The sequence below is a fragment of the Ammospiza nelsoni genome, chromosome 1 (assembly GCF_027579445.1).
Source record: "Ammospiza nelsoni isolate bAmmNel1 chromosome 1, bAmmNel1.pri, whole genome shotgun sequence".
NCBI classification, from domain to species: domain Eukaryota; kingdom Metazoa; phylum Chordata; class Aves; order Passeriformes; family Passerellidae; genus Ammospiza; species Ammospiza nelsoni.
Window position 1 is genome coordinate 69,826,211 of NC_080633.1, and position 24,115 is coordinate 69,850,325.

Genomic DNA, 24,115 nt, shown 5'->3' on the forward strand with positions numbered 1-24,115 from the left:
AGACCTCAATTCAAGTGGTATGGTTGGCTTCCCTTCTCAGACCTGGATATCACAGGGTCTGTTTCCCAAGTGAAAATGTATTCCCTGAAGGGGGATTTGTGGGTAGAGAGGAGGTCAGATATTTCTTGTACAGCTCTGAGTGCACGTTCAGATGGCCATCACCTGCACACAGGCATGCACAGACTTACATTTCAGATGCAAAACACATGAAACTTCTGACTTGAGAACACATTCCTGAGTCACTTAAGCTTGGTCTTTATATAGTATATAATTTGTTTTGGAGTTAGAAGGGTGTCTTCCCGTTACCCACTCTGATGATTATGTTCTAGAACAGCTGCATTTGAGGTTTTGCCTGACTTTATGCTGCTTCAAAAGGAAATGTATCAACAATAAGTAACTTTTCAACATGCACAATGGGAATGCTATTTCAAGAGATTAAAAAAATTATCTTCCTTTTTTCCCTCTGTCACAGATGCCCGAGATGTAGAGCAATTGAGTAAGAATAACATTACGCACATTCTTTCAATCCATGACAGTGCCCGCCCTATGCTTGAGGTAAGAGTTGTGGGGGACTCCACAGTAAATCATTCCTTTGCAGTTGACTGTCATAGTCATCTTTGGATTAATTTTTTTTTTCTGTGCAATTGATGTTTTGAGACTGATTTTCTTGAAAGCTGTAGTTTTGAGATCCAGCCACAGGTTTTGTTGTTGCTGCTGTTATAACAACAAGAAATGTAACTGACAAGGGAAGAGAACTACACTGTCAATCTGTATAACACAATAATGGGATTATGTTATTAATTTAATAGTAAAGGTAAGTTTCCTTCTGTGTGGAGTTTAAGCATCACATAAACAACATTCCTTCCCCAGTACTAACCCTTCTGTGTACTTGGGCCCTTTCCTTAAGTCTTTTTGGCAGATGGGTTTGCAGTCCTTTTCTATGTCAAATTGCCTTATTTAGGCTTGGAGTGTAGGAGGAACCAGTGATCCTCACATAATAGATCTAAAATAGCAGGGCATCTGTAGTCTCCAAAACTTTACATAAAGTATTATTCCCATTTTACTGAAGGGAAACTCATCTGAAGACCCATATTTACTGTGTTATCTTGAGCAGAGAAGGAGCTGGGAGCAGGATACAGGTCTCTCTTGTTGGAATGCTATGATTTCTTCTTTACATCAGCTTACCTTGGAGGAGAGTCTGCCTGGGCTTTGCTACATCTTAAAATCTGGCTATTTGATTTATGTCAGGAACTATTATCCTCTAAAATTTGTTCATTCCTTCCCTGCATTCCACTTCTCATGAAATGTGGCAAAATCATGGGTAAGGCAGTAGTTGGTGTTAGCCCTCATATGCTGCTGGGAATCTCCGCTTTTCTTTTTCTTCATGCAAAATATCTCCAGCGATTTCAGTTCTTAAACTACAGAATTTCCACTTCTCCCAGGCAATTCAATAGGTAAGCCAAATGAGAGGTGTCCCCAGCAGTCACAGTCAACACCAGTATCAAGGTAATGGTGAACTCTGGGTTGACCTTGAATTTATAAATGTGCTGAAGCAGATTTATAAATGTGCTTTAGCTGTTAGCTTTGTTACACTGTCCATTTGACTTGTGTTGTGCCTGATGCTTGTTAAGTCTGAAACAGACTGAATTTCAAGAGTGCTTTTAGTTGAAGAGATAAACTTTTGTGCTGAGTAAAGGAGATGCCATGTTGCCTCTAGGGTGCTGGTCTTTAAAATGAATGGAATTTTGTTTTGTTTTATCATGATTAGAAAACTAGGAAGACAGATCAACTCCATGGTACGGATCAGCTGCAGCCTCAGGCCAGTGCTTCTGGTGGTGGTGGTGGTGGTAGTTTTGGCAGCCCACACACCACCTCCTTGCTTGTGGTGATGCATCTGTTTGTGAGACTGCATGGTAAATAGAACTGGGAGCTTTTGTGGTTTAAATGTAACCAGGGCACCATTTCTTCCTCTAGTTACCACCACAAAGTCATGAAGGATTATGTTTACCCAGCTCTGTTCCCAATCTGGTTCACAGCAGTGTCTCAAAAGTAACAGTGGCACATGAACAAACACATGAACAATATAACTGCTTGAGGATGGACTTGCTTTAATTACCCCTGCTTCCAACTGTGCCTTCGATTTTCTCTGCATACAGTATAGTTCTTTTAAAACTCCTCCTCAGTTCCTAAAGTAGTGTAAGGATTTCAAATTCCATTTCTTTGGGAGCTGAGCTAATTTTGATTACACCATCAGTCATGGTCTTACTGCCGTGATTGTGACTGAATGCTTCTGTTTAGGAACAAGAGCCTAGAAAACTTTTGCTAGGTTTGGTTACTTCCTTTGTTATTTACATCTGTGCCAGGTTTTAGGTGGGTTTGTTTACAGCTTGTGTGTCCACATTGTGCTTGGGGATTGTTCTCATGTCCACTGAAATCAGATAGAAATGTTTTCCCTAATTGTATCCCTCACCAGCTTTCTCCCCAAATTTCACTTGTGGAAAGTGGTTACTTTTTGTTCAGAAATCATCTGATGTTATTCAGACTTCTAAACATGCAATTGCAGTGATGAGGAAATATCTTTTCCTTGAGATTCCGTGTTTCATGTGTATGCATTTATGTGAATGCTGATCACCTGTCAAAAGCTGCCTTTGCTTCTGCAGTAGTTGCCTTTGTCTTTAGCTAAGAATATTTTATCTCCAGAATTCCCTAGTCCTGTAGGAGATGTAGGAACCTGTAGGAAATTCTACAAATAATTCATTAGACCAAGCTTTCTGTGCATGCTAAGGAAGGTAAGTGTTTTTAGACATTGAAAAGCCAGTACTGTATTTGTAGCATGTTATCAAAGAGTATTTGGTCTTGTCTGACCCTGTATGGAACAAAGAATATGGATGCATGCTTTAGCTCTCAGAAGTCACAAATTAACCACATCTTGCTTGTCAGATTTTGAAGTTTCATCCCTGTTTTGATGCAATAATACATCTGAGTGGAGCACTTAAAGTGGTTTATCAGAAGTACTGATTCTATACACAGTGGGTCTTGTGGATAGAGAATGCGAATGCCTAATCTCTCTTTGTCATTCATAGTCAAAAATGCAATACTCAAGAAATGGAAACAAGCATCAGTCTATGCGATGAACACCAATGTGCTATGGATTGTAAAACTGTTTTCTACTGCAGTAACTCGAGGCATTGTCCCTCTCTGTGATGTTACAGACTGTTTTTACCTGGTTGTTTGAAATGCTCACAGTACCTTTTAAAAAGTATGCTTTCCTGTGTGACTTAGGTTTTGGGTATAGGTTGCTTCAGTTCCTTCTAAGTTAGTAAGCTATTAGAAAATGATTGAAGAGTTTCACAATAACGTATTATATTAGTTAGGTTACATGTGCCTACTGAGATATACTTTAAAAAAAGTTTTCTTATAGAAATTTGCTTTTGGACATTATCTCAATCACCGTTTACAAACCCTTATGGATGTCTGATTCATGGTGGCTCATAATCAAAGTTTAGGAAGTCATGAGTACTTTCAAACTGGAATAACAGGAAAAAGTAGGTATAAAAGTGGTTGAATTCTAAGACTTCTTACACCTTTAGACATGGCTAGCTTGCATTAAGTGAAGATACAGAATTGTTTGTAAGACTTCAAGTGATTTACAATGGAAAAAAATTGCCAAAATCTGGCCTGAACTATCTTGCTATATTCCATATTCTTTAGTTCTTTTGCATAAAATGTTTCAAATAAGTTTTTCCTCTAATAAAACTGACTTTGAAATATATTCAGAGAGCATTCTAAGGCTATTTTTCCAACAAAGTGTACCATTATTACACAGGATATTAGGCAGTTTGGTGAGAATTTTGTAGTTTAAAGATGCATGTTTATATCTCCTGTGATACAAATATCTATCTTATGGAAAACCCTATGGGTAGAAGGTAGCATGTCCAAGAGAAAGGTGTGCATGCCATATAGAACCAGGTTTGTTATTTCAGATGTAATGAGTGAGAGCAGTGTCCAGCAGCACCACGTGTGCTCCCTCAGATGCACAGGGGCAGCAGCCTTGGTGAATCAAGTTGTTTCTTTCAGAGCCCTTTGGATGACTGCCCATGGGACACTCACAGATGTTTTATAAATCCACATAAGAGCCGTGAACAGAGGAGAATAATTAGTTTTCTTGCCACCTGCTTTTTCTATTCTATTTATCCATTAGTTTAGGTTTTAAAATTTCTATTCAGAATATGAGACGCTGAAAGGTAGATGGGGAAATATGTCTCCAAGTCTGCTTTAGATAATAGCATGTCTGGCAGTGGCCTGTAGGATCCATCCAACAGGTTGTCTTGTGTCTAGACTTCTGTAAGGCCTTTGATATAGTACCCTGCAACATCCTTCTCTAAATTGGAGAGGTGAATGTGATGGCTGGACTGTCTGGTGGATGAGGAATTGCTTTTATGGTCACATCCAGAGGGTCAATAGCTCAATGTCCAGATGGAAACCAGTCATGAGTGGTGGCCCTCAGGGGTCTGTACTGGAACCACTGCTGTTTAATATCTTCATCAATGACATAGAGGGATCGAGTACACCCTCAGCACGTTTGCAAATGACAAAAATTTTTGTTCCAGTTGCTCAAATTAAGGTATGTAAAGGTAAATCTTGTTAATCTTAACAGGAGAATATGGTTGCAGTCCACTGAGGTGTTTGTCTCTGGATTTTCCAGGTGTTTAACTGTCTTCTGGGGTTTATATGGAGATGAATATGGGCCCAAACTAAATAGACTGTTCATGTGGATTGTACAGCAGCTTGAAAACAGCTGTATCTCATTCTGGAAAATGTAGGCTGTGGTGGACAGTCATGTCTAAGAAGCTGAATTTACAAGCATTCTTACTCATTCTCTTATCATTCCTCCCCACAACCATGAGTTTAAATGCTGGTAGAAGGAAGAATGCTTCCTATGCTGCACTGGGCAGTGGCTGCTGTTTGCAAAGCAGGAAGAAGGACAGTGTGAGGCCTGGGAGAGGGAGGAGTGCTGAGTTGTTCCTGTCAAACAGGGGCTCAGACCCTGTCCCAGGGAGATGTCATCCCCAAAGAGAGGCAGGGATGGATAGGCATTCTGTGGGTCCCATTTCTGTGTGGAAAGTCCATATCAGGATTGTATGTCATTGTGGCTGGCAAATAACGTGTCTCAGATTCAGACTGGAAGGAAGCAAGGCTTTGAGTGTGTGGGTTATTGCTGGAATATATTTTCAGAGGTAAAGGTGGGTTTTCTCATATGCTCCTTTTTTGTGTGGAAGTGGATTCAGGTGAGGCTGGGTTGTAGCAGTCTTTACGCTTTGCATTTTAGAGCCGGAGCATTTCACAGTGCTCGGTCTGTCTGAGACATTTTGAGGTGCCAGTTGTGGTGACTGTTGTGAGCATTGCAGACACCTGTCCATCAGTCAGGAAATGGACTGAAACCAGCAGCTTCTTTCTCACAGTCCACCACACATTTGTCAGTTGCCAGTAATCTTGCTGCTGCTCTTGACCTGCACCAGGGGTTTGATCTAGTAAATGTATGAATCCCATTACCAGTCGCCTGTGATTGTGGAGTCCTTTGGCATTAATTTATTTATAGCATTATCATTGTCAGATTGACTCCTGCTATGTCACAGGAAGCTTTAATGCTGCACTCATCTGGTAGACATCATAATGATCACAGTAATGTAGGTTTTAAATCAACAAGAGTTCATGTGGGCATGCCTGTACTGTCCCCTGCCACAGAAGCTCTCAGTTGTTCCCTCAGTTAATGAGGAACTGCATTAAGATTAGCTTTTTGCATGTGTGCTGCCTCTGTATGCACGTCAGTTTTCTTTCTTTGTTTTCTGTGGCTTCAGAATATTTGTTTGGTTTTTATTTTCAGTAGTTGATCTTTTCCCCCTCATTCTGCAGTTATCCAGAGCACCCTAAGAGGACAGTTATCTGTTTTTCCTTTGTATTCTGATGCCATTAACAATATTGTCTTAATCTGGTACATGCTGTCTCCAGAGCAGTGGTTTTCCCCTCTTTTTTCCTGAATTTGATTACCTAAATAAGTGTTGATAGGGTGGGTGGGTGGAGGGATGGGGAAGGCAGAGAAAAGCTGGTTGCTGGCTGAACTACTATGTGGGGTTTTGAGCAGCACAATATAGAAAAGACATTGAGCTATTGGAGAGTGTCTAAAGAAGGGCCATGAGGATGGTGAAGGGCCTTGAGGGAAAGCCTTATCAGGAACAGCTGAGGTCACTTGTTCTGTTCAGCCTGGAGAAGAGGAGACTCAGGGGTGACCTCATTGTGGTCTTCAGCATCCTCAGGAGGGGAAGTGGAGGGATAAGTACTGATCTCTTCACTCTCATGACCAGGACTTAAGGAAACAGCATGAAGCTGGGTCAGGGTAGGTTTAGGTTGGTTTTCAGGAAAAAAGTTTTTCACCCAGAGGGTATTTGGGCACTGGAACAGGATCCCCAGGGAAGTGGGCACAGTAACAAACCTGTCAGAGTTCAAGAATTGTTTGGACAACACTCTCAGGGAATATGGTGTAATTCTTGGGGTGTCTTGTGCAGGGAGGTGAACTGAATGATCCTGATTGGTCTCTTCCAACTTGGCACAATCTATGATTTTTAAATCTCTTTTGTCCAGTCTATCAGTTTATGCAGCCTGCACAACTTAAATGAAATGTGTCTTTGGAAATAAAGAACTTCTCAGACAGGTTGTCTTATAAAGAATTTTAAATACTTTTTTCCTTTCAAATTGTAAAATTTTTATTCTAATAGAAATAGGGTTTCAAAAACTTAGTCTGAAAGGGAACTGAAAGGGCACAACAGTTAAAAAGCTCTGTGATGATCTTTTAGAAAAATCTTTCATACTCCCTGAGTAAACAGTTAAATGCATTAATAGAATACAGGCAACGAAAAGATGCTGTAACTGGAACAGAACCAGTAAGTGTGAGGAATAGAAGTTGTGGAAAAATGAGGATGATGTGGAGAAGATGTATAACTTCTCTGCACCAGATTAATCACTGCTGAATGCTATGGTATACCTGTTTCATAAGGTATTAAGGATGAGAAGCTTGCAACTGGGGAAATCACAAGAGGAAGTGCTGAATCAAGATTATGAATTAAAAATAAAGTGTACAACTGGCTGCTAAATTCAGACCTTTGGAAGATAGTGAGGAGCTAAATGAACACCTATGAAAAACTGAGAAATGTTTATAAGATCAATGGTCATAGCCTGAAGACCTGGTATAGATAATGGATTCATACCAATTTGCATTAAGATATGGAATCTTGCTTCATATTTTTCAAGCCTGGCTGAATGTTGTAAGTCTTAATGCAGTTTTAGCTGAGCTTGATAATCTTGCATGTTTACCCATGATCTTTAGACTATACGTGTGTTTTTTTAAGAAAGCAAAGTCAGCTGTTTTAGAAGAACTGAACTGGCAGCTCTGGTACAGTGCAGGTAATCTGTTAAGCACAGTTTGTGGATTGCATTTTTGCAGCTATTTAGGTTCTGACTGTAGAAACCTATAATATCTGCAGTAAGCACTTAATATGATAAATTTGGCCTTATCTCCCTTAAGTTTTCTGATTCTCTCATTCTATTAAAAGTTTGGGGAAACTTCTTTCTCTCATGGCTGCACTTTCTAGATTGAGTTAATATTTTTATGTGTACGTATAAAAGGAATTACCCTTGAAAAAAAGGAAAAAGAATCCTGTGTTATGCCCCTAGTTTCCCCAGCTGATAACTTTGGAAGTGCTGAAAGCTGCTTTAGTGATTTGTTTTGTAGTCATAGATTCAGAGAATGGCTTGGATTAGAAGGGAATTTAGAGACCATCTCATTCCAACCGCATGCTTTGGACAGGGACACCTTCCACTACACCAGATTGCTCAGAGCCCCATCCAGCCTGGCCGTGAACACTTACAGGGATGGGGCACCCACAGCTTCCCTGAAAAGCCTGTTCCAGTGTCTCACCCTCACAGTAAAGAATTTCTTCCTATAATCTAATCTAAACCTATTGTCTTTCAGTTTTAAGTAATTTTTCCTTGTCCTATGACTACATGCTCTTGTAAAAAGTCCCTCTCCATTTTTCTTATAGGCTCCCTTCATGGACTAGAAGGCCATAATTAGGATACCCCAAAGCTTTATCTTTACCAGGCTGAACAATCTCAATTCTCTCAGCCTTTTCTTCTAGGAGGGGTGCTCCATCCCTTTAAACATCTCAGTAGCCCTCCTGTGGACTCTGTCCAGCAGGTCCATGTGCTGGGCTGTGTTGAGCTTTTCATCCACCAGCACCCCCAAGTCCTTCTAGGCAGGGCTGCCCTTAATCTGTTCATCCTTCACTCTCTGAGGCCTGTCCTCACACAGATTCTAGTCCAGAAAGCATTTGTCTGGACTCAAAGACATATCACTGCTTAACATGAAGTAACTAAAAAGGGAAATACTGGGAAACCAATCAGCTGTAATTTTATTTTTTTTAAACAAAACACAAAACATCAACATATGTTTATTCTGGAGAGATACTGCTCAGGAAGTGAAAACAGCCAATCTGTTAAAACTGTATTGCAATATTGGATAGCATGCAGAAGTCTTGAACTGTAAAAGGCCTTTCATTTATGAAAATTGCGTCTTGATGACATGACAATTGAAGGCCCTGCTGGGTATCACTGGGCAACATGTATAGGCTCTGTTGTCATTGAGATCCAACCCAAACATTTACAGGAACTGTTAAAGAGGGAGATGGCAAGACAGCCTTCAAAATCAGAGGTGCTAATATCATATAGCAAGGTCATGGCTGTTGTATAAAGACCAGCTCTACAAATTAATAATTTTGTCAAGTTGGACTGTTGCATTTCCATCTGTAGCACTCATATATCACCAGTGTTAGAAGCTGTTGGTTTTCAGCCATTGTGTTAACTTCAAGAGAAAGTGTACAAGCACTTCTTCTAGCAAAACCCCTTAGCTTTCCTCTGTGATGTTTCACTGTCTTTTCATGGTAAAGGTTTCCCCTCATGAGATGTTTCAGACCATGCTGAGCAAAACAGCTACCGTTTTTCTTTCAGGTGTAGCAGCACCAGGGGATTCTAGTTTGAAGTAATGCCCTGTCTGGGGCATTGATTCTGCTTGTGAAGTTGGCAGCTCTGACTAATTTTTCAAATATTACCCCAGTAGCCCACTAAGAAGCCACCAGCAGACTTGCACAAAGCAGCTTTTAAAGTGTGTCAGACCAGGCCTTCATGATGGGGTCCCCCTGGCAGAGGCTGCTCTGGTGATGTGCTAAATTAGTTCACAGTTTGACTTGCTCATCACACATGATGTGTCAAGGGAGGCACATTCCTGCCATGGCAGGTGGCAGGGAGGAGAGGATGAAGACTGCTTGGAGCTTTCAGTGGTGAGCTCTTTGCATGAGGGATGTTGAGACCTGTAGATGTCTGGTGTTTCTGACTGCTTGGTTATAGTGTTATCCAGAACAGGACAAGTGCTCTGACCTGCCTCTGCAGAGGACACAATGTGGAATGTGTTAACCCACGCTTCTAATCACAGAATCATAGAATGGTTTGGGTTGAAAGGGACTTTAAAGATCATCTAGTTCCAACCCCCCTGCCACGGATGGGCAGGAACACTTTCCACTAAACCATCCAATCTGGCCTTAAACGTTTCTAGGGATGGTGAATCCACAGCTTCTCTAGGTAACCTGCTCTAGTGTCTCATCACCATCAGAGTAAAGAATTTATTTCTAGTATCTAATCTAAACCTCCTGTCTCTCAGATTGAGCCCATTGCCCTTTGTTCTGTCACTGTATGCCTTGTAAAAAGTCAAGTGAGCTGTAGTGTAGTGATCATGTTCCAGCATTCCCTTAAAGAAAGAGGCAGTTGGTATATTCTTTTATTTTAGCACTCAGGGACCCCCTTGAGGGTTCAGGGATAAGTGTGATTGCTAGTGCTCAGATATGCCCTGACATGCCTGGGAGCTTGAATAAATTTTATAGTCTAGGCAGACTAATAAAAGTCCTTCCTCTCAGCTGAAGACCTGTAAATACTCTTGGTGTGTCCTGAAGGAGATAAGCCACAATTTAATACAAAGTCATTAGTGTTTTCTCCCACTCTGCATTCTTTCATGAGACAGGTTAGAACGAGAATTCGGGATTAGAATTAGAAACAATAACCACAGCTCTGTGCAATTAAAAAAAAAATCCTTAAATTTTCAAAATTTGCCTCTTTTAATTTTAGAGAAGAGAGATGGGGAAGGAGGGTTTTAACAGGACACTTTCTATTTGTGATTGGCACATTCCAGCCTTAGGTAGCTTTTCAGAAGTGTCACTGAGCCTACTTCCTTAGAAAACTATGAACCAGCATTGTAAAAAACTCTGACATTGTTTTATTCCTGATAGCAAGAATGAAACGTATGAATTCTATTGCAGAGGCATCCCATTTGCTGCTGTTCACATTGTTCATGTAATCGCAATTTTGTTTATAATATTTTTCAAAGCCATACCTGAGTGTGTTATTTGCTCAAGTCAATTAGTGGTTATCCTAGGCTGAAACACAAATGTATTTTCTATGAGTCATTAATAAAATCAGCACTAATGGTGATTGCTACAGAAAGTAACTGAAAGGACAAACAAACGGTTGAACGGTTTTCAGTTTAGCAGGTTCAGTTTGGTACATTACTGGACTAAACCCTTTATAAACTCTCATTGGTTTGGCTTGAGGAAGCTTTGTGCTGGCTGTTTCCCACTTTAGCTTTTTTGCTGAAATGCCCCTAAACAAAAATAAGTCCTCCTGTCCTCATCTGTTGATGTGACGACTCAAATTAACACATGGTTTTTGACTAACCTGAAAGAACTTGCCAGGTGCTGGAGGTTTTCTATTTGCATCTTGGTTCACAAATATAAGTTTAGGGTTTTATGTTTAAAAAAAAAATTCTTGGAAATCGTTGATGATATCTTTACATAAATTTAAATAGAGGAGTTTAATGCCAAAAATACAATTCTGCTCTTTTTAAACTTTTTTTTTACGGACCCTTCCCCCTACTCTTTGCCCTTGGGGAGCAGAAATTTTGTAATTTGAGGTTCTTTCCCTCAAAAAAAACTCCTCAACTTTTAAAATCTGACAGTCTAGACTCAGGCTTCCAATGCTAACTAGAAGCTCAGAAATGTATGTACAGCCGTGGCAAAGATGATATTCTGAAAAACATCTGTAAAAACATTACTGGAAAACCCACTGAACATGAAATAATGAGTAGCATTTTTTGTCCTTCTTATTCTTGTGCAAGCTGTTTTGTGAGTGTTCATTTTATATAAGAATCACTGGACAGTTTCCTTTCACATATAAAGCTTATATTAGTATAGTTAAGATGTAATCAAACTGATTTTTATTCTCAATGACTTCAGAATATCTTCGATCTTTGCAAAGTAGCAGCCTTCTCCATAGGTGCTGCATTTGTGTTGCAGTACTTTTTGCACTTTATCCTGTTCAGAGCCGAAATCATTCTTGATATTGTACAATTCTTGATATTGTATAATTGAATTTGTGTGTGCTCTGCAAAGGTCCTGTTTTCAGTCATTGATCCATTAGCTGACACTTGGCACTTAGAGTGTCATTCTGCTACTGCAAAATTCTACAAGTTCTTCCAGAAAACCCCAAATGCCAGTTTTTACAAGTTTTGTTAAAATGAAGTTGGAGTTTTAAAAATGAGATTCTGTTTAAGTAGAATAGAAAGAGAGTTTTCCCTATACTAGACTGTTGTGTTCCTGAGCACTGAATGAAATACTGGTTTTAATAGCAAAGATGTAATTATCCTTTGAAAAACTAAAGATGTTGGGAGAGTCTTGTTCTTTAGTCTTACTGACTTTTCCAAATGTGACAAAACTGTTCAGTTTCCAACCTTAGTAAATCAACCTCTAAAATAATTAGAAGTTTGAATATTGACAGAATTCCATTAATATGTTATTGACTGTAGTGTAAAGCTTCGGCATATATATGTATGCACCTGAAATCTGGTTTAATCCCTTGATCTTCACTGCAGCAGAACTGGCTTATTAATTCCAGAATCAGTGATGAAAGTGTTGTTGTTTCTCAAACAACAGTGAATTTTAGAAATTTTACTTTACTCTCCCTTGTTTCAACTTTGACAATCTTGAAATCTGAATACTTGCCATAGTTTTGTTAGCTCTCACTGTATCGGTTTAACTGCAGCACTCAGTTTCAGGGCCTGCGAGAGAAATCTAGTTTTGGTGGTTACTCTGCTGAAACAGAAAACAGAAAAGTAAATTATATTTTATTTTACTGGTGTTTTTTGGGACAATGATAACTGATTAAATAACCAAAAGAAATGGAAGCACTGCTTTTATTTGATGGGGGCATCAGTTAGGATCGCCATGTAAGTGATAAGCAAAAAGTCTGGTGTGTGTGCGCGTATGTGTGTGTTGGAAGGTAGCGGTGTTTGGTGGTAAAGGTGATTGATGAAGAAAGGAAAGTGTGTAGTGATTTCAAAGTAAGAAGTGGAAAGCAGTAGTGAATTGAGATGAGCAGAAAAATGCTGTGTTCAGCATCTCATTGCCCTAGGAGCTTGGGTCTGTACCCATTCCATATGTTTGGGATGTTATATTACCTAATAATATACATAGATTCTGTGTAATTAAAAAGGCTGGAGCAATAGATTTTAATTGGGTACTCTGAGGAAAAGCGTGTTTGGAGAGATAAAACATGACTGACATAGTTGTCAGCTGAAGAAATTTTTGAATAAGAATATATATGCAAGAATATGCAATAAATAAAGGGGATGTATTACTTTGTATAGGATTTTAAATGATGTTTCTCTTTTCATCAGTTTTTAGGCTTTGCAAGCTTTTTCCTTTGTTTCGAATAAAAACCATGTTTTGAAATGAGCTGCTCTGTAGCTCCTAATTTAGTGTATGTAGGTGAAGTTGGCACAATGCCTGTTTTGAGTTGTTCTGTCCTTCCTTCACTGAATAATTTTACAGAATTTTAATTCTTAGGGAACAAAGTGTTCTTAATTTAAAAAGAGGTAAATAAAGACTTCCATATGGTTGGTGTAAAATTTGTATTTGTCTTTCCATCTTTATTAGTATGTGATTTTGGTTCAACTAGGATATTGCATCTGCAACTGGATTGAGGTTTATTTAATGAAACTGCTGACTAGAGACTAATTTGGAGCCTGTTGAAATTTTCACAAGAAGCTGGTTTTAACAGTCTTTGATTTAGCTACTCTGTTGTAGTCACTGTTCCAATGATTGTTGCCACCTAACATTTTATGCTTTGCAGTTTGAGAATGGCAAACAAACTGCTAAGTAAGAAAATAGTGGTGTTTCTGTCTTTCTTGCATGCTAGTACCCTATATTAAATGTTGTAGTTAGCTGTTTGTTTGCTTGGCATAAACTGCTCTGCTTGAAAGGTCCCTTTGGGGACCTTCTTTGACAGTACCTGCAGGCTATGTGCACAGGTAAGACGCTAGTGTCTTGGGGCACAGATACACAAATATTATGACCCTGGGTAGTTTTTTTCCAAAAAGAGTCACAAACAGCAGGGTTCAGCAATTGTGTCTTCCTATTGCTGATATGTTTAAAAAAAAGAAAGTCTGTACAGTATGTGTGAGGAAAATCTTAATTCCAGCAATCAACGTAAGAATATCTACACAAAAAATCCCGAGTCTCATGTATGAATACCTGCCTCATACAATCTTGTGGTGATGTTGTATTTCAAGTATCCAATTATGATGAATGGTATTTGATCCTATTATTATAATTATTATTTCAACCAAGAGAAGCAAAACTAGATGGTAGGGTGGGATCCTCAGGAGTTACCAACTCTGGCCAAACAGTGTTTGGCTCGAAGTTGCTGAGAGTTTCAATGTTGATTTTTGTGGGAGATGGGTTAGGTCACTGCACAGTACTTTTGAAATCCCACCTCTAACTATTTTTGAGTTGAGTGTGTGATTATTTCCTCACAGGGAGGAGTCCATCACCACAGCCTTCCAAAAACACAGGTGATATACATCAGTCAAAATACCAAATTCCAGTAACTTAAACCATCTCCTTTCTGAGAAGATGTATTAATAAAGCTAACAGGCTGATGCTGAGCATTTGCAAGCCCAGTAATGAAAAGTGTGCTGTGGGCTTCACTGGAAGTTGTAAGTGCAGAAGATGTCCAGGATCAGGCTTTGGATGAGCCATTGGGACCATGTGTAGTCTCTCATAGGCTGGTTTCATGCTTGCTTGCAGTAGTTGGAACTAACCAGCCATGACAAAAAAAGGAACACTGCGGGTCTTAAATTTGTGTTGGGTGCTACTTCTGCTTTTAGAGTGAGCACAATCTGAAAGCCCCTCTGCACTCAGCCTGTGAAAAGCACTCAGCATGTGCCATGGCCTCTGAAATCTGCGGAACAACTTGCGTCAGTGTGTGCTGGAGGAGAGAACCTTCTGGCATGTACTGCACTCCAGAGCTAACCCATCTCCTGCCCTCAATTTTCAAATTTTCAATGGTATGGAGTTGCTAGAGGTGATGGGGAAAGAATAGCGTGTAAATTTACTTTCGGGTCTCAAGCCCTCATTCTACTGGAGTGACTCAATTGAAATGATACTAGTGTCCAACATAAAGCTCTCAGATGTGTCATACAAATGCTTATTATCATAATTAATCTGTCAATATAATTAATTATCCTTGGCTCAGCAGCCTATCAATATAAGTATTGCTGCTACGCTTTCTTTCTAAATGAATGTGTCTATACAAGTTGTTTTGAATCAACTTTTGGCTGTGGAGCCCTCCAGGTTTCCCACAATGTTTCTGACTGTTTCTGATTGTTTCCCACAATCTCTCTGACATACTGGTGAAGTCTGTGCACCTTGCAGAGGTGTGTCATGGTGCTGGGGTCTGGATCTCTTTTAAAAAGGCTCTTTGTGCAATGGCAAGTGAAGGAACAAAGTGTATATAGGGGAAATATGGAGGGCTTTCTGAGCCAGCGAAACAAAGAGGGTGTAGATGATGCTGCCTCAGGTAGCCACACACTTAAGCAATGAAAATTCCTCTTCTTTCCCCAGCTGGCAAATAAAATGCCTGGTAGGTGCAGATTGTGTTCCACCTTGTTGGCAAAGGATCTCTTGTACATAAATATCTGACTTTCTATGTGTGGTGTTGAACATGTGGGATTATTACTGGAGTAATACAGGAGTGTGCATCATTTAAAAAGGATAGATTTAGGTGTATTTTGTAATGGCCCTTTTCCTTGAGTTGTTGTTTTTACAAGTGCATGTGAAGAATTCATAACTCAGCATCTGAGATAATTCAATAGAGTTCCCATGAATAATGTAGTTTTTGTGTGTCTGAGCTGCCGATTATATTCTGGAAGTCCTATTTGAGAAGTCACCTAAATGTGCTTTGAGAATTATTCCATTTCATAACAGTCATAGGAGCAGAAAAATTTCTGCAAATAAAATGACAGTTGAAATGAACGTTGACAATGCAAAGCAGTAGTGTAGGATTGTAGATGTGTTGTTTTAAATATATCCAGGAACATTTTTAATGCCTCAGAAATGGTTATCTAACTTCCCTACTTGATCTGGTAATTTATTATGATAGCTGACTAAGAAAGAGAGGCTAATTTTGTGGATGAAAAGTACAAGTTTTAAGGTTGTCCTTCTTGAAGGTGTCCAGAAATGAAAAAACAACATCTATACAACAAACATATTTCTTTTTTGAAATAAATTTTGTTTGGTTTATCAGCTGGGTAAAGAAAAATGATTGTGTGAGTTTAAAAGAAACTGCATATCACAATTAGAGGCTGTAACGTCTGTTCAGAGAAAGGGAAGGGCAGGAGAAGATGCAGCTTCATTTTCCTAGAAATGTAAGAACAATTGTGTTTTTAGAAAGAAGTTTAGATCTTTTTAGTAAAGATGCTCTTTTTTTTAGAAGCTCACTATTGAGCCTTGGGAGAAGCATGACTAAGCTATATGCTGGTGCCATAGCAATGTGAAAGCAAGTCTTTTTAAATCTGACTGTATAGAGATGATCTCTGTCTAAATGATGGTGTTGCTTCCTCAAAATCATGAATATTCCACCAGTCTAGAGCAGGACTTGTGCTGTGATGGATGACTGTGTTTAACTTGAATCTTTTCTTCTTATACCTTTTTGCTTCTTTACACAGGGAATGAAGTATCTGTGTATTCCTGCTGCCGACTCACCCTCACAGAATTTGTAAGTATTTTTTAAAAGTAAATCACAAAACCTCAGAAATCCCATGATGCCTACTTTAAAATTTGCTGAAAACTCTGATTCTGATCTCTGATGAGTATTACACAAATGTGGGGTCTAATCCGTTAAGAAAACACAATAGCACTTCATTTCACCCTGCTTTTTGTGTGTGTTTGTAGGAGTCTCAGTATGTAAACACTCTTGATTTGTGGCCTTAAACTTCAGGAATTCCTTAGTGAGTCTGGGCCTAATTCAGTCGCAGTTTATTCTAGCCACTGTTTTTGTAAATCTTTGTGTTTGGCTCCACTTTTTTTTTTTTTTAGTGCCAACTGCAGCCATTAACAAAACAAAATATTTGAAAGAGATTTGAAGCCTGGTGCCTCAAGGGTTGAAATGAATTCCTCACAGTGGGCCTTCAGAACAAAATCCCTGTATGCAAACTACCCCTGTGATAATCTGCTGGGGACTTCTTGAACCTGCCTGAGAAGTCCCTGCTGCTCTTAGTATAAGCTGGCGTGGCAGGGAGTTTTCTGCCCTGCAGTGACTCTCACCTTGAGGACATAGATACTGCAGCTAGGGTATCATTGCTCATTCTCATCTCTGCTAAAGTTCATGTAATGCTAATTGATTTACCCCTGGTTTTAATTGAGCATGGCAAGTCTTGAGTCCAAAGAGAAATCAAAACAAAAGAACTTGGATGGTGACCAGCTCTTCTAGAGCTCACTGTTTATGTTGGGGAGAGGTGAGGGGGGTTTCAGCCACATCCTGCTACCAATTTTTGGTAGAGAAACAAGTAGTAGAAAGAGGCCTGCTAGGTACGGAAGGAAGTGCAGCACTACTTTTCTCTTGTATCACAGCAATTTTCTGGCTCATGCTTTTGGGGGATATTTTTAGAACATGTGTTTCTCATACTCTAGAAAGATTCCAGTGTGGCACTTGATGTGTGATGATTTGCCTTTTCATTCTGCATTTCTGTCATGATTTTAGGGGAAGGGAAAAAAAAAAAAAGCACCACACCCCACCCGCAATAAAAAACAACCTAATCCCCTAAATTTCAGGTCTGTAATGAGAAGGCAGAGAGCTAATGCTTTTGTCATGGACAACTTCCATGGCCTTAATATTTAGAATTTAAAAAAAAATACATTTAAAGAAGTATCATTTTGGGAAGGAAAGCTAATATGAGGTTAGAGGAAAATATTCACATGTCATTAATTGCTCATTGGCATTTTGAAATGTGTAGCATTTTTGACAACATTTTCTAAATCTACTTCCTTTGTTAATAGAGATCAATTGGGAATGGAAAGAGAAATGGTGGCATTTATGATGAACATTAATCAATGTACAGTTCCCTCACTGTTAAATATCAAGGAGTTACACTGTAAAACCAGCTCCTGTGCTCGAGCTGTCTGGCACAGTACCAAGGCTCTTAAGGCTTCAGTAAGAAGATAGAATATTTGCATGAGTATTGTTTCTGTTACACTGCAGGCATCTAAAATACTTGCTTTGGTATCAGGTGGTTGCAAGCAAATGTCATTACTTCTAATACTGATACATTCAATCACTTAAAATAAAACTTGATGAGTAACTGATTTTTCTTCTTTTATACAGTCCAGGCCTTCAAGTAAAATCAAATAATGATGCTCAGAAATAGCCCCATCGCTTGCTTTGCACATGCAGTCTTCTGAAAGAAAGAGGAAGTTGTTTTTGTTCAGCCTGTGAGGACTGGATGCAGTTTTATCTAGGAGTGGTTAACCATACTGCCTGTGCCCACTGTGGAGGGAGGGATAGCTAGGGAACAGGAAGGGAATTGCTCCCTCTAACATCTTTGCATGTCAACCCTCTTCTTAAAAAGGGGTTTTGGTGGTTTCTTTCTAGGGAGAAAAAAACAACCAACCAAGCAGCATCCTGTATTGCAGGTCCTTGTGTTCTCTTAGCAATGAGCCCTGTCAGGCACAACTCATGGGGTGCACTCTGCTCTCTTGTCTGTTTCCCAACAGCAAGGACCAACTGGAAGCCTTTTACCCACTGAATTTTGGGACTGTGAGCTCTTAGTGCACTTCAGCTCAGTTTTTCTGAAGGAAACCTCTGGTTTCTTGTGTTTATAATACACATTTAGTCCTAGAAAACTTGTTTAGTGGAGTTCTTTTCCTCAGAGGGATGACTTGCCAGGGAAATACAGCAGGGATTCCCCTGTTAGCATGTGGGTGTTCACTAAAGTGTCTCAAAAGCTTTATTTTACTCCCCTCTTCTGCCCCTAGCAAGCATAGGGAGAAAGCAATTGCTTTTCAGACTCAAGGTACTTCGTAGATGTTAAATCAAAGTTTTCCCTGGTCTGTGAGAATTTTACCTTGGGCCAGTAACTGCTCCAGAAATGTCATCCTCTATAGAAGTCATCACTAAAAAGTTATTTCTATAGAAATAAAATCTTCCCTTCCTGCCTTGTTCCAGTTAATTGTCTTTGGCTGCCTGTTTCTAAGGAATAAACCTCCAACAGTCAGGTGGTTAGTGGTGATAATGCAGAAGCCAGATGACCTATTAAGAGGAGAAAATTTTGGTAGATTTTTTTTTTCTTTTACATCATCAAAGGAAAGAAAAATCAAGATGCTTCATCCTATCTGATTTGGATGTCTTCTTAACCTTTGTAAATCTTTGCAGAAGTCTAACTAGCAACAAATAAAAATATAACTCTGGTATCATAACTCTGCTCTTGGTCTAGTTTTGAATTATGCTGCGTGCTAATCCGTAAGTGCAGATAACTTCTACAGCATCCTGGTAGGGGTGTTGTACTGGTGCTTCTTCCTCTGGTGTTTTCCCACTGTAAAGATGATGCAGTTCAGGACCCAGCTTTCAGCTGGGAGATGCAAGAGCCAGATATCATGTAATAAATTGTCCTGAAGTCCAACAAATGGGCTGCAAATCAACACATTTGTCAAGTGCTTTCCTGTTAGAGATGATAGTCAACTGCTCTGTGGTTAGTGTAAGACTTACCATTGTTCTTTGTGTCTGTCACACAGCTAACTGGTCCTCAATGTTAGTTTTCATCTCAATATGGTGTTACCATAACCTTGAAAATTAGTTTAGGCAACTGTGTCTGCTGCTCCAGAAGAGACCCTGATGCCATAGGGCTGTGGAGGAGTACATAATCTCCCTTTGTCTGGCTCAAGGTGAGGAGGGGCCAGCGTGCTATAGAGCAGCACTAATTCTAGATGTGAGTATTTCTCTTCTCATTTTCACGAGTGCTTGTAAACACACTTGAAAGCACATCATCAGACTGAGCATCAGCAGTGAGGAAGGGTGAAGAAAACTAGGTGAATGGAGTTCACAATGTTTAGTACCTTGCAAAGGTGTTACATGCTCAGTCACAGATATTTTTCAAACCAGAGTCTTGAAAGTGTCTTACCAAAACTTGTGTGAGACCATTGAAACAAATACACTGGTGCATGAAGCTGCCCTCCTGGCCAGATTTTCTAGAGAGAAAAAGAAAAGATGAGAAGATCAGGTCAGATAATACAGACCTAACCAAGCTGCATCTGAGTGAGTGCTTTCAATCTCAGCTGAGCTCTTCATGGTGCAATAACAAAGCCTCTTGCACACATAGCCAGAGATCTCATTTGTCCTCTAAGTTTGTTTATGTGAAACCTCCTGTGCTCCCCTGGCAGACCTGAGCACCATTATTTGTTAGAACTCAGCCAGCAACAGTGGTTTGGCGTGGCAGTCCAAGCACACATGCATTTGTAAGGCTTTGTCTTCATTTACCCACATGCTTCATCAGTTCCATGAGAAGCATAAAAGCCTGAGTTGATCTGCTGTCCTAAGGCTTGGGAGTGCATTGTGCTTTGAGATTTTCCAAATAAGCTGCTCAGGTCTTCTCTAGCTATGGTTTCCATGTTGTATCCAGTGATGCAGGAACTGCATTGGAGAGGGAGTCCCATGCTTGGGATCTTCTTTTTGTTTATTCCAGTTAGATATCCTTGCCTTTGCAAGTTCTGCAGGCAGGGACACTGTTGCATCAGTGTTGTCCTTCAGGACAGGAGTGTTTACAGTATCAGCAGCTGCACTGTTAGGCAGGAAGGGAAGCTTCCTTTTATGTGGGTATTCCTGATTTTTGTGTGGCTGCTGGTGCTGGGCTGAGGTTTTTTTTTCTTTTACCCTTGTGGTGTAATATTCACCCAGAAAGGGGAAACATCTTGAATACAGGACGTTGTGTTTCATGGGTGTTGAGCGCAGTGTGCTTTCAGGTTTGACCTTGCCAGCAGGCCTGGCAATGACTGCCCCCTAAGAGCCTCCTTCCTCTGCCTGTGTTGCCTCCACTGCTACTGCTTGTGAGCTTGAATTGCAAGAGCACTCAAAGGCCACTGTGAAATCCAGCTCTGCTGAGCTAAGAGGTGCTGCTTGCACCTGGGGTAAACTGCAGGCAGCGCCAAAGGCTTTGCAGGTGGAAAGGCAGAGCAAGCAACTTGGAACTGGGATGCAAAGAGGCAGTGCTGCATCTTCACCCAGATGATGACAGCTGCCTGCTTGCTGTCCTTCACTGTGCCCCATTTAAAATGAAAGGGGCTTGTGTAAAGGATAGTGAGATTATAAACTCTAAAGTTTGCAGATGGAATCTTCTCTAGGTTTTCTCCTCAACTGCTTTAAAACAGGCGAGCTGTAGGCTGACACCTTGAATATGGGCAGAAGGGATGCTGCTGTCTGAAAGGAGAAGACTGGAAGGAGCTTAAGAAAACAAGGCTTGAATTGAGAATTTTTTCATAGCAGAGACTAAAGGGAGTGATTTCACATAGCCAAGCAGAAAGTGTTAATGCTTAGACATACCCTAGCACATGGCTTGAAGGAGCAGGTAGAGTTAAAATTAAGCATGAGTTTGGGTAGCAGGTAGTGTCTCTTTGTGAGAGACGTTATGTCTGGAGAGCTGCTCATGCAGTTGTGCTGAGTTCCACCTGACATCTGAGCACACAAGGACATGAGAGGTCAAGTCACTGCTTTTAAGAAGAATCAAACACAAACCGAAATACAGACTTGACAATCATCAGAATAGAGTTTATCACACTGTAGTGCCTAAAATACCAGTTTCTTACTTGGATAGAGTGGCAAATAACTTATGCCAGTGAGTTCTATGTTTCATTGGCAGACAATAACTTTTACTTTGTAAGACCTATATTCAGTTCTAAATTCTAGAAACGGCGTGAGGTGAGCTTTCGGATATATTTCTTTCTTTCTAAGTAGTGATTTTACTAAAGGCAGCACTTTCTTTATCCTCCTTCTGCTTTTGTTTTCAGAGCAAGGCATTTTAGAGAGAGCATCAAATTTATCCATGAGTGCCGGCTCACAGGTGAAGGCTGCTTAGTTCACTGGTATGTATACTGCTCACTAAAAAAAACTTTTTAAGGGTTTCTCTACCTTGATTTGGATGTTCATAATTTTAATAAATTAGTGGTCATCTACCCTCTGCAGCAACATCCTCTTGGACTGAATTGACCCCTTTATTCAAAAAGCCCCAGAAGATTTGCAAATGCTATTAAAGCCTTATGCTAGGACTTTGGAGTCTCTGGGGTGGGCAGCTGCTTGGAGAGGAAAGGAGCCCAAGAAATCTTCTTGACCTTCTCTTATTTTATAATAATATTATTAGGATTTATTTGACTAGGAATGTGTTGGCTGAAGACATACTATTTATTTCCCATCATTTTAGTCACTGTATTTCTAAATGTGATTTCCATAGTCCTAAGAATTTGATTAGTTTCTCTAACAGCTGTTTTGGTGACTTCAGAATTGTTTAAAAAACCTGTCTGAACAGAAATTGATTTTTTTCCTTCTTTCTTTTCTTTAAACTGCTGAGGCATTCAAATGTTGCATTTGTTAATAGCAAGACCCTGATTGGGAGATGCTCCTGGGACTGTAAAGAATAGAAAAGGAAATCCCACCCTGGGTTTTTTCTTGCTCTCTGCTATTGGTTGTGGTGTTTGTGCTGTATGTCCAAAGGACATATCTGAGTCTATATCTGGAATCAGAGTCATCTCATGATTTGAACACTGGACTTGTACACAGACCCTGAGTATAAATCCTCACTTTCCTGTTGACTCATGACAGGGCTATGCATGAGCCATTTGGTCAATCTTGATGTATGGAAAACAGGAATAAGTGGTCTGAATACTAATAGATTTTAAAAAACATATTTAAATTTGTGAAGTATGCAGAAACATAAAATGGTGAAAGAGTCTGGTAACTCTATATTTTTACTGTGGTAAATATAACTCTAACACATTCTTTATACTGTCAATAGAAATGATTCTGAGTTTGTCCAGTGTTGTCCAACTAGGCATAATGAATGATTCTTACTCTATCCCAGCTTTTCATCTAGGGAAACTGGAGTCCTGAGAGTTTAAGCTGCACCATGCAGTCAATAGCAGAAAGAGGAACTCAAGCAACCAGACATATGTATCTCTTACTGGTTCAGTTAAAGTTCATTTTGGCCCCATGAAATTGCAGCCTTTATTCATGATGGAGAGGAAACAGTCTTATTTTACTGCTCTCATCTTTATAAACAGAAGAAAGTGGGTGACTTACTTCTGCCTTTTTAAAACCCGAATTTAACTTAGAATGTGTGCACTGTCCCCTGCTTTTGTGACTACTTCATGCTTATTTTTTCCTTTTCAGCCTCATAGGAATTACCACTCAAAACCCACTTTCTTTATCATGTAGATTTTTTTCTACTGCATTTATAAAAGTAGCACCAAGATCATTTAACTCAAATATGATAGTATTTCTTCCTCATGGCAAGCAACACAGCAGTCTGTGATGTTGAGAAGTGATGCTTTTAGCTGTGACAGTGAAGTACAGCACTGCTTCAGTGTATTGCTCCTCTTTTCCATGCAGCCTTGCAGGTGTCTCCAGGAGTGTCACACTGGTGGTTGCCTACATCATGACCATCACAGACTTTGGCTGGGAAGATGCGCTGTCAGTTGTCCGCGCAGCGAGGTCCTGTGCCAATCCAAACATGGGCTTCCAGAGACAGCTGCAGGAATTCGAAAAGCATGATGTTGATCAGGTAAATGAACTACAACAAAGAACTGGGAAACACAACTCCAAGTCAGATCATGAGCTACTTCTCACTATTTTGTGGTCTGTGTGGTTTATCTGACTCCCTGTTTTTACTTTGAGGGAATGGCTTATTAGCCTAGCCAGTTCTACTAAGGAGATACAGATAGATCTGAAGGTATCAGGGAATGCTGGGTGGGAGAAGGGATCAAGCATAGCATCTAAACACCTCCTGCCCAACTGTGCTGTCTGGTGGTTGTTTCATGTGAGCTAAGACGCAGTTGAAGATTAACACCTTTAGAGGGGTAAAAGGTAAAGGGTGAGTTCTCAGAACATAGGTAAAAGGCCAACCTATAACTACCAGTTGTATAAAAGTAGTGAGTTTCCTCCCAACACATTCATTTGGAATAGCAGGAAAGAAATCATCATCACAAATCTTTCATGTCCAGGAGTTTAACTAAGTCCTCATTATCATTTGTGTGTTTTTACCCCCCTCCCACCTTCTGTGGCTAAGACTTGATAAATTTTCTGATGTTTAGGGCAGCCTCAGATCTGAGCCTTTTTTTTCTTACGAGCCTTTTGAAGGTTTTGTAGGACTAGGAGAATCAATGAAAGGGTAGGATAGCTAAAGGGGTTTCATAAAATAAAAATTAGTTTCTTACTCCCAAAAAACCCCATCCTACGCAAAAGACCTGCTCCCTGTGGGTGATTGGTGACTTCCACTTACGTTACCAACCTGCTGTGGCCGTCCCTTCCATTTTCCATTGCTCAGCATGTTGTTGTTGTTGTGTGGGCTTTTGTGCCTGTTGTGCTTATTAAAAATAACAACAGAGGTGAACCAAAGTCAGAAAGAAAAATACACAAGACAAAGGAT

General features: G+C 39.9%; 1 protein-coding gene across 4 annotated transcripts in view; it reads left to right on the forward strand.

Moving 5' to 3' along the window:
• DUSP22 (dual specificity phosphatase 22) overlaps positions 1 to 24,115 on the forward strand; it is a 43,274-nt gene that overhangs the window by 13,352 nt on the left and 5,807 nt on the right. For all 4 annotated transcript variants that reach the window (XM_059488525.1, XM_059488534.1, XM_059488517.1 and 1 more), the window contains 4 exons: positions 473 to 555; positions 16,160 to 16,209; positions 21,486 to 21,560; positions 23,080 to 23,251. In XM_059488525.1, the coding sequence (XP_059344508.1) occupies positions 473 to 555; positions 16,160 to 16,209; positions 21,486 to 21,560; positions 23,080 to 23,251 (380 nt within the window). The remainder of the gene's footprint in view (positions 1 to 472; positions 556 to 16,159; positions 16,210 to 21,485; positions 21,561 to 23,079; positions 23,252 to 24,115) is intronic.